Source organism: Herpailurus yagouaroundi, unplaced genomic scaffold, assembly GCF_014898765.1.
Source record: "Herpailurus yagouaroundi ecotype Mexico unplaced genomic scaffold, PumYag 196, whole genome shotgun sequence".
In the NCBI taxonomy this organism is placed as follows: Eukaryota; Metazoa; Chordata; class Mammalia; order Carnivora; family Felidae; genus Herpailurus; species Herpailurus yagouaroundi.
This window is the reverse complement of record NW_024412427.1, coordinates 22773931-22794074: the sequence shown is the minus strand read 5'-3', so window position 1 is coordinate 22794074 and position 20144 is coordinate 22773931. Positions and strand designations below refer to the sequence as shown.

The following is a 20144-nucleotide window of genomic DNA, read 5'->3' as shown; positions in this document are numbered from 1 at the left end:
AGTGCCCTTTTGATTTCATTATTGCTATCTGTCCTATTTTACCCATTTAAAAATAGTTTGGGATTCATTAACCATGCCTCGCAAATGGATGTTTAATCCAGAGTCAGGAACATAAAAGAGCTTCTATACATGCGTTGTGGACTTGAAATTCCTTTTATCAAAGAATTTTCCTATTATTTTATGAATTTTAGTGCCCGACTCTCAATATTACAATTTCTGAAAATGTTGTATCTATTGGGATATATATTTTTAAAAGTCATATATATATGTGGTTAAGTCAAAACAAAATGTCAAGATGAGATGTGACCTAGAGGCATCAAAGTCATTACAAGGGAAGTTTTTATGTAGATAATTCTTTATATTTGCTTAAAGTGATTCAATCTTATATGAAGATTTCTTGGGAGCATTTACTTGGAAATACCATCCATCTCTACTTCCCAGACTATAAAGGTAGCCAGGGCTGGGAGGGAGAGGGGATAGTTTAATGGCTGCCTGACATCTCCCTCATTAACGTGGCTTCCTGGTAGACTTCATTAGCTCTGGAATCAATGGGATCATGGCCTAGGAAAAGGCAGTAGGGTCTAGGAAAAGAATATGCCAGCAAAAGGAATTCATTATCTTGAAATTCGGCCACTCCTTACCTCTTCAACCAGTTGCAGCATACGACGGGTGCTTTCCAGTGACTGAGATTTAAAAAAAAAATGCATAAATATTATCAGTGCAGAATCCAGAGGTCTTGGAAAACCAGAACTATTCTCTTTACTTGAGAAACACAAAGGGTTACTATCACATATTCTTTTAAGTTTATAACTGAAACACATTTTCAATCTCTTTCCTATCAGTCTTTCTACATAATAAGATTCCCTAAAGCAATTACATTAAAGCTGATCTTCTAAAATCAAAACCATATGAAGCTGATCTTGATATCAAAGACAAAGTAATCTGGAAAAGATAATTTTGCATGTGCAGGATGCATGAAAAATTATCTCAAATACTCAGACGACTAATTTGGCCTCCCTGGACCAGGAATATTGAATTTTAAACACAAACATAATTTTTCATGAATTGAGATGAATCTAACATCAAGTTTCTCACAAAGCTCCTAGAAACACAATTGGAAGTTCTTATCAATACAAATTAAGCTGTCGCCTTAGGGTGAAAAAAAATCAAGCATGTTTGAAATAACTAGCCTATAGGAGACAGCTATAATAATTATCTTCATCCTTAGATAAGACAAAGTGAGACGGAAAATCTGAAGTCAGCACTGGTCCCTCGGGCACAGCGTTGTCGCTTTTTTCTCAGTTCTTTTGAAACTAACAACTAGACTCCAGCAACCAGGGTGATTTCTCAAGGCTTTGCTTTTAAGTGACAAACTTATTTTGGACAAGATTCTGCAGAAATGTGAAGAATGTTAACTTTCCTGGAAGAGCTGTCAGGAGGCTGCTTTTTGAAATAGATGGCTATAAGCAGTGGTATGCTAGTAAATGCTAAACAAACAGCTCTTTGGAAAACATATATGAATATATATATATATATATGTATTTAAATTTACTATTTTTCTGATATAAGGGATGGAGAGCATTAAGTTTACAAATAATTCCATATAGCCAATTGATTCTCCCAGAAAGTTTCTGTTAAGGTTTGCAGAACTCTTGTGTCCAATGCTAAGCGTACAAAGAACAAGTGTAGTTCTAACAGGAATGTTGGTTGATATTTTCATTTACATTAATGAATAAAAGGAATGTGAAACAATGAGGACATGTTGGAACTTCACTAGTTTGTCAATGATGCAGGTGACTTCTTTACTGACGAGAACAAAAATTTTTGAATACTGGAAGATTTCCTCCATTTTTTTGTGTTAATTGAAGAATAATGGCTAGAGACAGGCAGACTTTTAAGGTTATTAATATATTTTCTCTACTTTCATAAGTCTAGACAAACAATAAAATAGTAAGTCAGCCCTGACTTGTAGTGCCTGCAGATTCCTGGGATATAAATACTCTTAACCTGTCTGATTTTTAACTATATCATGGTGTCACTGAAGGTGAACTTGGGAAGATGTACAGTAACGTACCATTACATGGTATTCCTACACTATAGATACAACACAAGTCAAGAACTTTGAAATCATAGATAGAAGTAAAATACAGTAAAATAATTAGGATGTGATGAGTTTTGAGTATTTATTAATTTTGGTTTTAATATAATCTATTTAATTGTCAGTTTATATAATTCAATTTTAGTACCAGTTTGCAAAATTCTGGAAAATGTAATAATCACCTCTCAGAATTAGGCCAGCTCTAGCACACTGTAGGCTATAAGATATCCGAAAACATTGCTTTTTTTAGAAGATCTTGACTTCTCTAGATTTCTAGAAATTGGGAGTTTAGGGTAAGTCATTACTTGTACGTAGGTTTATCAAACCATTCCTGTCTGCAGAGGTATCAGGTATATTGAATATCAAAGTCATACCCCACTGTTTTTTAAATTGAAATGTTGGAAGACCTTTTCCACCTGAACCTGAATAAGTCAAACTACTCAGTTCCCCATCTTTTGTTCCTTTCCTGTGTCCCATCCCTCACCTCATCAGCCAGCTGGTCAGCCCTTCGCTGCATCTCCTCCAGTTCATTGCGCATGTCCGCGTCTTCAGCCATGGTAGTGGTGGTGGGGGGAGGTGGCTGGGTGCTTGGGCTGGGGGGTCAGTGATGGGTTTGGACACAAAACCTGAAAGAAACAGATCTGAACATGTAAGGGTTTATATGAGCGCATGTAGTATGTGCAAATAGGAGAAGATCTCAATAGCCCACACTCTTTCTCCATAACTCAGTCATCTTCTGAAAGGTGGAAGCCATACTCAGACCAGGATCAACAGAATTTTGCTGTTTCTCCAAAGGGTGCATTATGAATGTATACTTGCCAACTTTACAAGGTAGACAGATACCTATGAAGATATCAGATAACTATGAAGCATTCTTAAGACACAAATCACCCAAGATTTTGGAATGACAATATGGAGGGATGCTGTTCTGGGTTAGTATGCTTTTAACCTCATATTTATTTTTTATTTTTATTTTATTTTTAAGAGCTTTATTGAGGTATAACTGACATATAATAAACCCCACATATTTGAAGTATATAATTTGAAAAGTTTTGACATATGTATACACCCAGGAAACCATGACCACAATTAAGAAAATATATCCATCACCTCCCAAAATTTGGTCATGCCCTTTGTAATCCTACCTACACATTCAATCTCACCTTTCCCCAGGGCTGAGACACTGCTTATTTGCTTTCTGTTACTATAAATCAGTTTGCAATTCCTAGAATTTTATATAAACGAATGATACTGTATATGTCATTTTTTCCCTCATTTCTTTCACTTAGCATAATTATTTTGAGATTATGTTGTAGCATGTATTAACAGTTTGTTACTTTTTGATGTTGAGTAGTATTCCATTGCATTTAGAAGCATTTAGAATATAGGGCTAAGGGGAGGCTACCTGAAGATGTGTTACTTTGGCATACAGATTATTTCCAGCTGAAAACAATCAAGGCCCAAAAGACTCAGGAAGAAATTTGACTCTCTCCCTAACTGCCTACAAGAATTTAGATAGAGGACCTCCTCCTGGAAAGGAGTTATCACTGTAGATAACTACAGTATAACAAGAACTAGGGGTGGTAGACCAAGAAGGATTTAGCGAAGTCTGATTGTTAAAATTCCTCCCTATGCCATTTGTTTCTGTATGGCCCAGCAAACATTTACTCTTTTTTTTTTTTTTTTTTTTTTATCTTCCTGCAAATTTCTCCCTTTCCTTTTAAGTCCCAGATCCCTACGCCCTTCTCCTTAGTTCAGGGTGACATATATACCTCATTTTGACTGACTGTCTTTGGAACTCATGTCTACATGGATTCCCCATACATACATAATTAAATTTTATTTTCTCCTGTTAATTGGTCTCAAATGCATTTAATTCTTAGGCCAGCTAAAGGAATCCTGAATGACAGATAATTTTTTCCTCCTCCAGCAAGGAGCTACAGGCAGAAAATCTTTAGTCTCTTGCAGTTGTTATCAGAGTTTGCCAAGAAGGCTTATTGACTATGCAGAACTATTTTTCCAAAAAGGGTTGGATCCTTATCCCTGAAATGTGACCAGCCCATTTTATGGTTACACTCTTGAAATCCCACATGATGCAAATTACAGGTAGCCACACTGAGCTCCCTCCAGAGCCAACCAGCACCCTCTCCCTCTTCCTTTTTCCCTTCTTTCTTTATCCTGTCTTTCCTTCTTTTTCAAATACTTACTGAGTACCTATAATATGCCAGGGCAGTGTTAGGCACTAAAGATATTGATGAACGAGACAGGTAAATTCATTGCTATCACACAGCAACACCCTAATTAGAAAGATGGGAGTAAAATAAGGAAATTAAATTACTTAGTGTGAAACTGATTATATTTGGGGATATACCATGGGTGCCCATGGGTCATAGCAGGTTTCCCTGAGGAAGTCATGTCCCCAGCAAAGGCCATCAGAGGTAATGGGATAAAGAGCCTAAAGAAGGGTTCAAGAGGATAAATATTTGATATGATAAAACCTTCTCTGTGAGTAGTGAAATTATAGAAGGCATGGGCTCTTGTTTTGTGGCTGAGATGGCTAAGTGTGCACTGGAATTTTTCCTCCCTCTTCCATTGTAGAGTGTTGTTTTAGGGAAATGGCTGCCCAGTTGGGAATTACATTTCCAGTTCCTATTGCAAGGAGGTGGTGCCATGTGGCTAGAGGTGGTTTATGAGTTACAGTGGAAATGATGTGCATCCCTGCCAGGCTAAGGCAATTCAGAAACAGGCATTCCTGGGGTGCCTCAGTGGCTAAGTTGGTTAAGCATCCAACTCTTGGTTTCGGCTCAGGTCGTGATTTCACAGTTTGTGAGTTTGAGCCCCTCATTGGGCTCAGCACTGACAGGGCGAGCCTGCTTTGGATTTTCTGTCTCCCTCTCTCTGTCCTCCCCCTGCTTGCTCTCTTTTTCTGTCTCAAAAATAAATAAATAAACTTAAAAAAAAAACCAGTCATTCCTCCTATGCCCTCTCTTTCCCTCTCTGCCAAGAAAGAAAGAAAGAAAGAAAGAAAGAAAAGAAAAGAAAAAAAAGAAAAGAAAAGAAAAGAAAAAAAAGAAAAGAAAAAACAGGACCCTAGAGGATGGCCAGGCTATGAGACAGCAAGAATTTGGACCCGTAGAATCCCTGCATGGAGGAAAGTTGACAGTTAACCACCAAGACCTGAACCTTCATATGAAATGACAGTGTACTTCGATTGTGCTACACTATTGAAAATGTAAGGATTTTGTTTTGTTATAGCAGCTGATGTTACACTAACTAATGAAGGCCTAAAGAGACTTTAAATGGAATAAAAATATTGCATAGGATCATGATTTCCTAACTGAAAAACACATCTGGGTTTTTTTCTTCTATTAAAAACTGAAGATGGGAAAGGAATTTAGATTTAGGGCCGTGAAGCAATGTTTACGTATTATAGTAATTATTATTGTTATTATTATTTGTATGAGAAGCATTTTTTTTTTTTTTTTTGGCAAACTCTTCATCAACATAATCAGGTTCACAGAGGCAGGCCCTCAATGACCCCATCTCCTAGGCTCACTGCTATACTGTTTTCTCAACAGCTAAAGTGGATTCCTCTGGGATCTTAATTTAGTACATATTATTAGACTCTGCCACATGTATTACTTTTGTGAAGTAACTCAGACTATTCAAGATTCCTGATAGGAGGAGTCTTAAAGTGAATCTTCTTTGTAAATAATAGATTTCACTGTTCTTTTGTAGCCAGTGGTTCTTGGGTAAAGCATTAAGTGTGGAATCACAGTAAAACATAAGGAAAGAAGCTTCAGGGCTACATTTTACTTACCAGCGTTTTAAAAAAAGGTAGTAAGCTTATGTTAGGTTGGTTCTATGGGCAGCCATTTAAAATTTCAACAGGGTATCATACCATAAGACTGCTAATTTTTTTTTTTTTAATTAAAAAAATTTTTTTTACATTTATTTATTTTTGAGAAACAGAGTGAAACAAAGCGTGAGCGGGGCAGGGGCAGAGAGAGTAGGAGAAACAGAATCTGAAGCAGGCTCCAGGCTCTGAGCAAGCGGTCAGCACAGAGCCTGATGCGGGGCTCGAACCCACGAACTGTGAGATCATGACCTGAGCCGAAGTCGGACGCTCAACCGACTGAGCCACCCAGGGGCCCCCTACTAATTTTTTTTTTAAATGTTTATTTATTTTGAGAGAGGGAGAGAAAGTGCAAGCAGGGGAAGGGCAGAGAGAGAGGGAGAGAGAATCTCAAGCAGCAAGCCCAACATGAATCTCGATCCCATGAACTGTGAGATCATGACCTGGGCCAAAATCAAGAGTCGGAGGCTTAAGTGACTGAGCCACTCAGGTGCCCCGAGCCTGTTAATTTTTGAACACCAATTCTGGTCACCAGAATATGTACTCATGATATGATATAGAGCTTTAAATGCTTTGTGTTTTACTTAAACATGGGTCTCCACTTTAGAAATTACGGATCTAGCAAACACAAACTGGAAAGGAATTTACACTAAACCACTTCTGAACCTTGAAACAAGCAGAAACAAGATTCCATGTTCTTCTGAGTGACAGGGATCTACCCTCTAGAGTAAAATGGTGCATCAGTGGAAATGTTGAGTAGACTGCGGGCCGTAGCCTAGTGTAGTAGCCAAGAGCTTAGATACACTGTTGGCTCTGATACTCGGTTGCTGGGTGACTCTGGGCAAATCTATCACTGTCTCTGAGCCTCAGTTTTTTCAACAGGGCACATGATACCAGTTTCATAGGCTTTTTGAGAGGAATATATTATAGAAAGTTTTGATCAACATTGTTTGTAAGGATGTGGGGGCTTAATATTCAGAAAGCCTCACTCATTCAGGTTAAGCCTATACCCTTTGCTAAGAGTGGAACAATTCTAATGTGTGTTAATTAGCTTTCCTTTAAAACAGCTGGGCAGGAGGCATGTTGCTGGGGCGCCAAGCACCTGCAGACACTGAAACCAGGGAAACCAGCAAAGTGCCGGAGCCTCCAGTCTCAAAGCAGCACCTCTCAGGATTGCCACATGGGCCCAGCTCTCCATCTTTGTATTTTGCTGTTGGGCTCCTCGGGGAAACATCTTGCTTCAGTCCAAGCAAGCAACTGACTTTTCCTCCTAATAGGTTAGTTTATTAGAAGGCTGGTCCCGTGCTTTCTGACGTGTAGTACTATTGCTAGTTCTCTCTTCCAGGTTTATTTGCTCGTGATGCTCTCTTAGGCGACCTGTCTCTGTCTCTCTCATACACACACGCACTCATGTCTCGTGGGTTTCCTTGGCAATCTCCTCTCAAGTTGCTATTCTCTACACCTGAAAAACAGCTGTAGGGTCCCCTGGCACCAAGCTGACAGCAGCCGATAAGGACCTGGCTGACGGACAGTTGGGGTGAAGGCAGAGAAGCCATGTGGTGGATACCTTTGTTTTTGTCACTTCTACGGTCTCCCCAGGAACTCCCACACCTTAGTCCTGCCCTAACATGTGGGGGATGCCTGTGATTTGGGAGGAGGGCTAATGAATCTGACAGATCTCAAATGCACAGCATTTTCAAGCTGAAAGAGCAATGTCCACTCTCCTAATAAGAAGAGAGGGAGAGTAGGCATGAAGAACACCTCCAAACCCTCTGTTGGGGTATTTAATGCTAGTGTTTGATAAATTCTCCCCACAAACCACAAACCCAAGCATATTAACCTTCTAGGAGATAGCACCTGAAGAGGCATACAGACACTGATGAACAGCAATTTCACCAGCTGAAAGGATGTTAACAGTGAAATGGCATTTATTATCTAGGCGGCATGGAACATTTCATCATGTTAGCACATTGGACCTCCCTCCTGTGTGTTGCTGGAGCTAGTAGTGTGGTCCCAGCCAGCAAAGCCCGCTTAGTTAAGTGAAGAAATTAGAAGCAGAGCCACTCAAAACTGTTCCCTGGGGCTCTGATGTAAGATAATCTCCCATGCTATTAAGGGTCTAACAGTATCCTATTAATTATCTCAAATCACCAGTGTTTGGTAAAGGGTCTGGCCCCTAGTAGGTGTTCAATTCATGTTAATTGATTTGTTGAGTGAAAGACAGAATGAGCTGTTCTGATACTCTCCAGGTGGCATTTAATGTCCCTAAATCAGCAGTTTTCCAGGTGTGGTCTAGGGCAGTGCTTCTAAAACTGCAATGAGCATCAGAATCACCGGAAACCTTGTTAAAACAGAGTGCCAGGTCCCACTCTCAGAGATTCTGAGTCAGTTGATCTGAGATGGGTGTCCCAGGTTCTGCATTTCCAATAAGCCTCAGGCAATGCTGCTGCCCTAGGCCCAGACAGCACTTTTGCTGAGCTCTGATATACAGAACCGTCTCCTGGAATGTTAGTAAGAGCCGCCAGCTGCATGGGAAGCGAGGCGGCTCCACAATTACCCAGACGGGGAAAACAGTAGGCTCAGCCAGGGGCTTCAGGGAATTACAGCCAAATCCAGTTCAATGCCCATTTTTGTGTTGGCTCGATGCAAAGGATGGTTTTATATTTTAAATGGTTAAATAGACTCAAAGAAGAAGCAGACTTTGCACATGTAAAAATATATGAAATTCAAGTTTCAGGGTGTGTAAATAAAGTATTACTGTCACACTCCTCGCCCACTGGCTTCCTTATCATCAATGGTCCTTTCAGGCCACAATGGCAGAGTTGTGTGGTTGCAAGAGACACCACGGTCCTCAACGCCAAAAATATTTACCCTCTGGTCCTATACAGAAAGCAATTACTGATCCCTGGGCTAAATCAAGTCAAACAAAATCCTTAAAGCATTCCTTATCCATCTCCCATACCCGCAGGGCACTGTACATTTCCTGTAGACAGACACAGTGTGGGGTGTTTTCTTCTGTCTATATTTGTCTGAAAAAGTCCCTCCTCATGGAGCTTCCTGTGTCATTTTTTCATTTAAAAAAGAACACGAATTCGCTTTTGACTAACAATTTGTATAGGGTTTTAGGACTATAAACTATGGATTTAATCCATGTCATTCATCACAAGGTTCTGGGAAGCCAGCACAGCTCTCACAAAGATTCCTAATTTCCATGCCCAGCTGCCAGCCAAGGTTCTCCAGCCCCAGGGGCAGCACTGGACTGCACTAGAGACAGAAACACCTGAGAGGCCGTGGCTGTCACGGTATGTGGTACAAAGTAGGCAGGCTGAAGCTATAACTTGATGTCAAGTATAATTTGCAAAGCCCTTCATTTTCCAATGCTGCAAGTCTATTTGAGACTCACATTAGACATGGGGCAAATAAAATACAGAGACAACCCTTTCTTCCCTGTCAAGGGGCTTATTTATTTTCATGCATTAGGCTAACACTGTTCTCTCGATGCAGAGTCTGGATTCAAACATGGTTAGGACCCAGGAAAAGAGGTGAGCATGGAAATATGAGATGTCTGTTTTTATTTTTATTTTTTTTTCAACGTTTTATTTATTTTTGGGATAGAGAGAGACAGAGCATGAACGGGGGAGGGTCAGAGAGAGAGGGAGACACAGAATGGGAAACAGGCTCCAGGCTCTGAGCCATCAGCCCAGAGCCTGACGCGGGGCTCGAACTCACAGACCGCGAGATCGTGACCTGGCTGAAGTCGGACGCTTAACCGACTGCGCCACCCAGGCGCCCCAAGATGTCTGTTTTTAATAGGCAAGGTCAACAGTGACATGGATAGCTATTATGCTGGGGACACTGGCCATTAGTTCGAGTGCCATCAGGCAGGAACATTTTGGGAAAGATGTAAGGGGAGTGTGCCCTGAGCTAACACCTATTTCTCTTCATGGCTTATTTTTTAATTAATAAGACAAACCAGCAAACCCATATACATCAACATCTATCGGCTGAATTATCACAGAGCTGCACCCTACAACTTGGTGTCTTCTCGCACTGCTAATCCATTTGAACAAGGCCTCTTTGGGGTATTCTCTCTCTCCTCCTGCAGAACCTGCCTGCTTTCTGGTGGAGATACACTTTAAAATTCAGCAAAGGTTTATTGAAGAGGGGCGCATGGGTGGCTCAGTCGGTTAAGTGTCTGACTTCGGCTCAGGTCATGATCTCACGGTTTGTGACTTCGAGCCCCGTGTCTGGCTCTGTGCTAACAGCTCAGAACCTAGAGCCTGCTTCAGGTTCGGTGTCTCCCTCTCTCTCTGCCCTCCACTGATCATGCTCTGTCTCTCTCTCTCTCTCTCTCTCAAAAATAAAATAAACATTAAAAAAAAAGTTTATTGAAGATTCACTATATTCAACTGTGCCCAAAGAAGAATAAAGGGACTTTATAAACCAAGTTGGACAACTCTCCTTAATTATTAATAAAATCACACTAACGCTGACTGAGGGCTTACTCTTAGCTGGGCCCTGTTTTACGTGCTGTTCATATAATAACTTACATGAACCTTAAATGACATACAGTCTGCAAATTCTTACTATCCCCATTTTGTAAATTAGGAAACATGTTTAGAAGTTAACTCTATTAACCACACATAAATTTCAGATCAGGAATCTGGGTCATTTTCAAAAGTGTATTTTCAAAGCATATTTACTCTCAAAGAACATTGTGTGGCTAATTTTGTCTTTTAATCAAAAACTGGAAACTATTTTATTTTTAGTCTAATTTATAGATTGGAAAATAACATAGATTGGTTTGGCAGGTACATCTCAGTACATCCCAGCTTTTGATATCATTTATCATCTCTACGCATGCTTTTATTTTATTATTATTTTTAATGTTTATTTACTTATTTTGAGAAAGAGAGAACATGAGCAGGGGAAGGGGCAGAGAGAGAGGGAGAGAGGATCCCAAGCAGGCTCTGCACTGTCAGTAGGGAGCTCAATATGGGGCTTGATCCCACAAACTCCAAGATCATGACCTAAGCTGAAATCAAGAGTTGGAAGCTTAACCAACTGAGCCACCCAGGTACCCCTCTACCCATGCATTTAATCTCCAGTTCTTCTTCCCACCCCCTCGCCCCAGTTTTATGCTTATTTTAACTCTCTCTTTTTCCTAAATGTTACTGTGTTGTTCTTTCTCTATCTTCTTGAATTGACAAAAGATTCATTTATTTTACATTTTTCTTGTTTTTGGTACAGTATACTTATTACTGTAAATTATCCTGTGTTATTGTCGCCCTATCCTAAAGATTGGGGCATACACTATAGCCTTTGTTATTTATTTCTAAATAGCATTCAATTTCAGTTTTAATTTCCTTTATTCAAATTTCTTCTGTTTCAATTTTAATTTCAAACAACTCAAGAGTTATTTGAAAGTATGATTTTAAAATTTAAATAATAGAAAAGAAGCTTAATAATAGAGGTATTTTGCTTGTCATTTCTAATTTTTTTCCCACCATAGGCAGCGAAGGTGACCCATATCATGTGGTTTTTGAATTTAGGTGAGATTTCCTTTGTATCCATGTCCATGGCCAATTTCTGGGAATGCTTGATTTGTGTTTAAAAAGAAAGTCTATTCTATCTTTGACTCTATCTTCCTACCAACCTACATCAAATTAAGCTGAAAATTTGTTTTTCAAACTCCCTGAAATCTTTAGTCAATTGGATCTATTGATCTCCATGTATTCAAGACCCCTGCGGTACTGTAACTTTATCATTTCTTCTTACATGTCAGCCCATTTTTTTCTTTTTAATATTTTGCAGGAGAATTGTCATATAATAGCCGATGATAGCTACTTTTTCATAGTAAATTGTAGCTTTTATCAATATTAAATAATAGAATTGCACCCATACTCCCCATTTCACTATTTTACCTATCTATCTATCTATTGAAGTATAGACATATAATGTTACATTAGTTTAAGCTGTACAACATAGTAATTTGTCAAGTCTGTAAGTTATACTACGTTCATCACATACACAGCTATAATCTGACACCATACAGCACTATTATAATACCATTGACTATACTCCCTATACCATACCTTTCATCTCCATGACTTATTCATTCTATGCCTGGAAGCCTGTATCACCCATTCCCCTTCACTATATTTATGGTGCACAACTTTGATTAAACTCAAGGGTCTGGAATATACATCTTAGCCCTATCCTTTCCATCTTCTAAAACAAACGCAAACAACAGTAGTAACAACAAACCAGATGTGGGAGCTCTCATGTGGCTCATGACTCAGAATCAAACAGTGAGGCAGTCACCTGTTTTCTATGAGTTTTTGCCCTTACCCTCAAGAAGGAGTTGGTACTTGGATGTGTTTGGAGGCAGAATCTCTTTCCCCAACTACAATGTTTGGTTCTCTTTCCCCAACTACAGTGATAGGAGAATGTGATCAAGAATGGGCCTAATGCCATTATTTTTACTGGATGAAATTTCTCCTTGAAAGTGATACAACCATAAGATCCAAAGTGCCTATTCTAGGGCAATAGTGAAGTGCAGTTACTGCATTTGAGACAAGTCCTCAAGACTCCTCAACCACATCAGGAGCATTATTTATTCTGAATAATCAGAATTTGTCCCAGGTTCAAAGCAGCCATTCTCAATTAAGAAAAATCAGCTGCATCGATTCCAACATGCTATGTCATTATAACTCTTATTGCCTAAATATTATGCATAATAGTCATCACTTACTGGGAATGTGCTATGTGACAGGAATCAAACTAGGAATTTTGTACAAAGCTATGGGGGTTATATAGGAACCCCCAAACCTTTGCTACTCCAAATGCAGTCCCTAGACCAGCAGCATCAGCCTTACCAGGGAGCTTGTTAGACATGCAGAACCATGGGCTCCACTCCAGACCTCCTGAACAAGGTCATCTAGCATCAGGAGTTTGAGAAGTGCTGCCCTGAACCATGTTATCTCCGTACTAAGCAAGAAAAGATGAAGTACAAGTTGACTCAATAACCAACCAAGATCACAGAGCCGGGAGAGGATGAGAGTCCCAACGCGGGGAGCCAGACTCAGTGTCTGCTCCACATTTCACTTTCCCCTTTCTACACCACCTGCCGATTTCCAGCAGCATTTGCTTCCCAAATGAATGGAAAGCTCCACGGGCCATGGGTTCCAAATGTCTCACAAGTGTCCTGCACTTGAAGGGTGGACACACTGGCTAATTTCCATGAGATAGTCTTCCATTCAAAGAACAAAGGGAAGACGCTTATCAGAAAAAGAACACAGAGACTTTCCTCCTTCAAGTAACAGCGTCTGTGAAGGCTAAGACTTGTTTAACATGATTAGAGCTGGATAGTCCTGATAAACTCTTCCTCTGAAAATGATGATAATTAAATTATAGGTCTTAATGCTAAACTAAGGATCAGAGCAAAGAATAACTTTTAGCAAGGTGGCAAGGTTCTGTTTATGCTTCTATTGTTAAAAACAGCCAGTTCTTATATCTGCAGTGTTTATGGTGGTATAAGTTCTTCAAAGTGGGGACTGGACTTGGCTCCTTGTTATTCTACTTTGAATATTCCTGTGCATGAAATTCAACTTCCTTCTCTCTTCATTGTGGGACTCCTGGTTTTAACAAATTGTTTAGCTGAATAAAAAAATATCTTTCAGATATGAAGAACAAGTGGCTCATAAATAAATGGATTTACCACCTCACTTCCATTTTATGCCCATTATCTAGGTCACAGATGAGTCACAAGTGCTCACGATAGCACTTCTCTGTAGCATGGTCTAAGGTCTCTTTGCATCGAAATCTTTTTAGCTGCTTGTAAAAATGCAGACTGCCAGTTATAGCACCTATGGGAAGAGACTGATGATGGTGGGGCTAGAAATCGCATTTTCAGTAACAACCATAGGTCCTTCTTATGCTCCCTAGATTGGGGGGATTCATGTATAGCTTCACGTAGGGTGAAAAGCTTTGCACGTATCCAAGGGGAAACTCTTATAAAACCATCCTATGATAAAACCACCTAAAAATGCAAATACATTTTCATGGCTATTTTGCATTTGCATGGCTATTTTGATCTGAGGTGGCAGCCTCTGGTTCTCCCCCCACCATGTTTTCACAATATTTGATGGTATAGAATGGGCTAGTTTAAACACTATGAATGCATTTCTTATAGGGAAATTTGCCTTAAGAAACCATCTCAAGTGACAGATATTTCAACCAGCTCACAGATATGTCACTGCTTCCCCAGTCTCTCTGAAGGAAGTCACTGACCAACATTATAGCTAGATTCCTTTCAAGCTTGGCTTCTTTATTTTCCAAACCATTGCACTCCACCCCATTCCTAAATGGGACTCTGTGACTGTACATCTAGATATATAAACAAATACAGTCCTGATATGGTTTCTTTTGAAAAGAAAATTCTGACTTCCCTGATAAGCCCCTTCCCTGGACTATTCTGGGCATAATAACAGCAATGGTAATAGGTGGCTTCAGCTTTGTAATTTAGGGTCCTGGTCTGTGACCCTAAAGCAGCCGGCCTCCATGCAGCCAGCTCTGGCATCTCTTAATTGCAACAGGGCTGTCAGCCACAACCAACACTGATTATGCCTAAATCTCTCCTTTCAAAAGTGCCAATGTTTCCTTTGTTTTGCAAATGCAGCCAAATGGGTATTTAGCACTGAGGTTTGTATGATGCCACAGTTCCTGATTGTTGACTTGGGAACTGAAGCCTGAAGCAGTGAGGACTCACTGACCAGGAAGAAAAGGAAGGGCAGAACCAAACCTCATTTCATTTACCCTGATCATAGTCATAGCAAACCACAGTAATTGGTTAGCCATCTACCCAATGTTTACCGAGTGTTATGCTAGTGCAGCCACAACTGGCATGCAGCTGGAGAGGAATGGCCACCTCTAAGAGATGGCTCTAGGGGCTCTAGCTAGAAGCCTTTTGCTTTTGGGTTTTCTCCTCCATCTTGCCTAGGAGGGAACTGATGAAAATGTTTGTATTCCAAGGAATCCGGCTAGTTCCTGGGAGAACGGTAATATCCATGCAGGACTAACACTTGGCCACATGAAAAACAAGTCTTGTTACTCCCTAAATAAGATGGTTTCACTCAGGAGTGAATGAACAGACAAAATCCAAGACCAAGCAGAAAGAACCCTTCCTGAGGGCGCCTGGGTGGCTCAGTGGGGTTAAGCGTCTGACTCTTGATTTTGGCTCAGGTCATGGTCTTGCGGTTCATGAGTTCGAGCCCCACATCCAGCTCTGCGCTGACAGCCTGGAGCCTGCTTTGGATTCTCTGTCTCCCTTTCTCTCTGTCCCTCTCCTGCTAGTGCTCTCTTGCTCTCAAAAAATAAACATTAAAAAAAAAAGAAACAAAAAAACAAACCCTTTTTATGCCCACAGGACTGAGGCAACACTTGGAAGCTGCTGTATGCTCACTGACAGTCTTGCCTTCAGCAATAAATAATGGATGCTGGTGCTCTGTTCAGCCCCCTAGGATCGCCCTCACTCATTCCATATGGGGGTCCCCCAGTTTCTGCATATTTCATGCCTGACTCACTCCTCTAGTTTTTGCATATTTCACTCCTGACTTTACCCCTTTTTGTAAGACCGCCCTGAGGCTGCTTCACCTGATCCACTGAGAGATGTAAGTGCCTGGGTCTCCCCAGGGCAGACCCTCAGCTGGTGGTGACCCACTAGCACAGCAGAACAGAAGCCCTGCTGTGTTTGCCTTAAGGCAAGACATAGCCTAAAATATAATGGACCATCCAACCAAAGGGTCCTGCCAGATCTAAGACCTCTCCTCCCATCACTCCACCGCCTGGCTTCCTCTCTATCTCACTGTCCTGCTTCCTCCTCTCCCCTTCTTGTTTCTCCTGGCAGCACTTCCTTAATAAATCACTTGCATACAAATCCTTGTCCAAGGGTCTGCTTCGGAGGAAACCAGCCGAAGACAACTTCCATGGGCTTGTGAGTTATATTTTATGAAATACGGATGATTGTAAAGCAGGTACTGAAAGGAATGAACAAATCATTCCATCAGGAAAGGGGTGGGGCCGGGGGGGGAGAACAAAAATTCCCTGTATTCCTAGCCATGTCAAAGAATGGTAAGTCCAGCCAAAATTGGAAGAATCCACATCCAAAAACATCACAGAGTGGCTAGAACTTGAGGGTTATCGGAGGACTATCCTCATAGGAGAAAGGGAGGCTCAGAGAGGCACAGTAGTTTTCTGGAGGTCACATCATCATCTAGAGCCCAAATCTATCTTTTAACTCCCAGTCTAGGGCTCATCCTAAAGTAGTGTTGCAACCGCAAACATCAGAAAACTTGGGAGGAAGAGACTAGTCTTGTCTGAGCTCACTGAATGTTTTCAGAATGTCTAAAAACACCATGACTAATGCCGATGTGGCCTGTGCTCTTTTCCTACTGTTAATCTGAAGCAGTTGCTCTTTTTATCCATCATCCATCATCTCTCTGCTAACAAAACCCAAACTGTAGTTTCTTCTAGTGTAGATCTCTTCTGGTGGGTACTGGTCTTCGTATACAAGTTTCTATCTCCTGAATTAAAAAAAAAAGGCATATGAGCCATATGGGATTTATCAAAGAACCTGTAGTATTTGTGACACTAAACTAGTTGAATTTTGGCATTTTCCTTCTGGAGACATAAACAGTTTGACAGGTAAATGATGTTGATTACCATGATCTGTTTTCCTAGGAAAGGTGTCATAATGAAGACACCCAAAGCCAGGTCCCCCATATCCTAGACCTGTTATCATATGAACAGTTTGTTCAAAACCCTGGGCTTCTTGCATTTTCTTCACAATTAAAGCATACATGCACACCAGATTATAACTTAATCCTTTTTAAAATTGGTTTTAATGGACTCATGTTTCAAACTTCATTCTAAGTAGTAATATCTATACAATGAGAAGTTTTATATGTGAATTGTGTTTTCTCAATATATTGGATACATTGAAATAGACATACAACTATTCAGATTCTTAAAAGCAAATTTTATCATACTCTTAAACTCATCTGTGTGTGTGTGTGTGTGTGTGTGTGTGTGTGAGAGAGAGAGAGAGAGAGAGAGAGAGAGAGAGAGAGAGATACTTGGAAGTTCGTTGCTTAAAGATATGGGGAAGGGTCACCCACCATACTCTTGCCTTCATTTCCACATGTCTGACCCATGTAGAGAGGACAAAGACAGGCAAGAGAAGATTGACAAAAAGGGGCTGTGAGTTTGAGCAAAATCTAGAGTGTGGTGGCCAGGGCATAGAAGTGGAACTTTTGTGTGTGTGTGTGTGTGTGTGTGTGTGTGTGTGTGTGTGTGTTTAAATACCTTTATCTTAGAATCTGGGAGCCCACAGAATAAATGAGTGATTTCCATCAAATGATCATATTCATTAACTGTGGATAACTTGAAGCTGAGATGGGATCAGGGAGGTCAAGGTCTTTGAAATCACACTGTACTAAAGATGAATGAAGGTGTGAGGGTGTTTAGCTGAGAGAAAAGGCAGGGAAAGACTCAACAGTTAACTACAAGGAAGGGACATTAGACTTGTTCTATATGAACCCTTAAGTTATTTGTTATTTAACTTAAAATTCCTTGGCACGGGGATATGCTACTTGTAAACTGTACACCAGAGGTGGTTGGTAAACCCTGTATGCACCAGAATCAGGAATATACAGTTCTGGGCTGGGCAGTTAGCATTTCAAAGATTTTTAATCAGAAGCCCACATTCCCAAGTCAGGCTCTGGATGAGCATGGAGCCTGCTTGGGATTCCCCCTCTTCCCCTTCTCTGTCTGCCCCTCTCCTCCTTAAAATAAATAAATAAACAAACAAACATTTTAAAAAGTCTTTAAGGGGTGCCTGGCTGGCTCAGTTGGTTAAGCATCCAACTTCAGCTCAGGTCATGATATCAGGGCTTGTGAGTTCAGGCCCCACATTGGGCTCTGTGCTGACAGCTCAGAGCCTGGAGCCTGCCTCAGATTCTGTCTCCTTCTCTCTCTGCCCCTCCCCCTCTCTTTCTCTAATATAAATAAACATTAGGGAAAATTTTTTAGGTAAAAAAAAAAATCTTTATTTTTATTTATTTATTTTAAAAATTTTTTTTTTTCAACGTTTATTTATTTTTGGGACAGAGAGAGACAGAGCATGAACGGGGGAGGGGCAGAGAGAGAGGGAGACACAGAATCGGAAACAGGCTCCAGGCTCCGAGCCATCAGCCCAGAGCCTGACGCGGGGCTCGAACTCACGGACCGCGAGATCGTGAGCTGGCTGAAGTCGGACGCTTAACCGACTGCGCCACCCAGGCGCCCCAAAAATCTTTAAAATAAAAGAAGCCTGCATCCCTGATAGAGCTACCATAAGAGCTTCAACTTCCTTTTTCTGTGGTGCACTGGCAGGTTTGCTAAGTAACGAAATATATGTTAGGAATGACTTCTCACTGGTGAAATGAGTATTCAAAATATGTGAATTGGCTAGAAATACTTTACAGGCACTAACATCCCCCATAACATAAATAGGGTGTGTGTGTATGCGTATAGTTGGTCTGGATCTACACTACTGACTTAAAGTTTAAATTTGGTCCTTTATTTTGTTATGATTAGGCAATTCTCTTGCCCACTGGTTCTCACCTGGAGAGTTTGTTAAAGCTGAGATTGCTGATGTAGTAAGTGATACTGGAATGGTGTCTGAAAATTTGCACTTCTAAGAAATTCTCAGGTGATAACTGCTGCAGACAGTGCAGGAAGCACACTTTAAGAACCACCGCTCCTGGGGGCCAGGGTGGCTTAATCAGCTGAGCGTCCGACTGGCTCAGGGCACGTTCTCCCAGTTGGTGAGTTCGAGCCCCATGTTGGGCTCGCTGCTGTTGAAGCAGAGCCTGCTCAAGATCCTCTGTCCCCCTCTCTCACTGCCATTCCCCTGCTCACACTCTCTCTCAAACATAAATAAACGTTAAAAAAAAAGAAAGAAAGAAGAATACACTGCTCTTACCTGATCTGATAACAAGGTCACCTGAATCCTGTTATTAGAATATTGCTGCATCTTCCCTGGATAAGCCTTTTATGGAAGGTGCTTGCTGGAGTGCCCAAAGAAAGCTGGGACATCGTGTTGGTAGAACAGGTTGTTCAACTAGGAGTGTGGCTTCTTTCTAAAAAGTATTGCATGTTGTATGGAAACCAATTTGACAATAAATTTCATATATTAAAAAATAAATAATTAAATAAAAAAAATAAAGTATTGCATGGAGGAAAGAATTCATCCCGAGGCTTGTTTCCCTTGAACATAAAACCCACTCTCAGAGTCATAGGAGAAGAGAGCTATAAACATCACCTGACTACTAAAGGCTGCAGATATCTATTAAATAACTACTGGCAAATAGCAAATTGGCAGAAGTCAATTTACTACAAACTCTAAGGAACAAAAAAACAGAAACACTAGGAAGTTATAGGATAACAGAGTTGGGCTCAATAAAGAACACGGACAAGATCTACCCAAAGTCTGGGTTGGAAATTTTGGATGAAGTGAATTCCTGTTCTTAGAAAACAATCAAGGAAAGCCTAGTGGCCGATGGTGGCCAAAATTCAGTCAAGAAAAGGGACACTGGATTCCCTTCCAAACCTGAGGTCTCTGGTTCTATGAAAGAAGCTGAGGTGTATGAAAACTTAGATGGACCTAATTCTATCCTCTTATCCTTTTTGGGAAAGGTTTGCCATGCAGGAAGGAAAACCATCTGCTTCTCAATATTAAAAGATCCACTGTGGTTGTAAATAAGGAAGACATTCCCTAAGTGGACAGGTTTCAGGGAGGAGCTAACTTACCTGCAAAGTTGCTTGATGGAGGTGAGAAGATCAAAAATGACAACTTAATGATTATTTCCCAGATTAATCTGACAATATCATATCAAAGAATATAGGCATTCACCCTGGACTTAATTGTTTTTACCTTCGATGGAGATAATCATTATTATGTTTTTGCCTTAGATAACAGTTCTGCTATGTCTCTTCTTGAAGCAACCAGGACCCAAAAACACAATCCCACTGCAAACAAACTTATCATGATCCAACCTACTTAAATAGTTAAGCTAAGAGACTCATGGGAAATTATTTGCTCCAAAAATGAATTCGCTGCAGGGTTTCTTCAAATAGCAAAGCTCCTAG

General features: G+C 40.6%; 1 protein-coding gene across 5 annotated transcripts in view; it reads right to left on the bottom strand.

The window, feature by feature from the left end:
• SNAP25 (synaptosome associated protein 25) overlaps window positions 1-20144 on the bottom strand; it is an 85490-nt gene that overhangs the window by 27524 nt on the left and 37822 nt on the right. For all 5 annotated transcript variants that reach the window (XM_040447700.1, XM_040447696.1, XM_040447695.1 and 2 more), the window contains 2 exons: window positions 2583-2724; window positions 642-683 (listed from right to left, as the gene is read on the bottom strand). In XM_040447700.1, the coding sequence (XP_040303634.1) occupies window positions 642-683; window positions 2583-2654 (114 nt within the window). In that variant the 5' untranslated portion in view covers window positions 2655-2724. The remainder of the gene's footprint in view (window positions 1-641; window positions 684-2582; window positions 2725-20144) is intronic.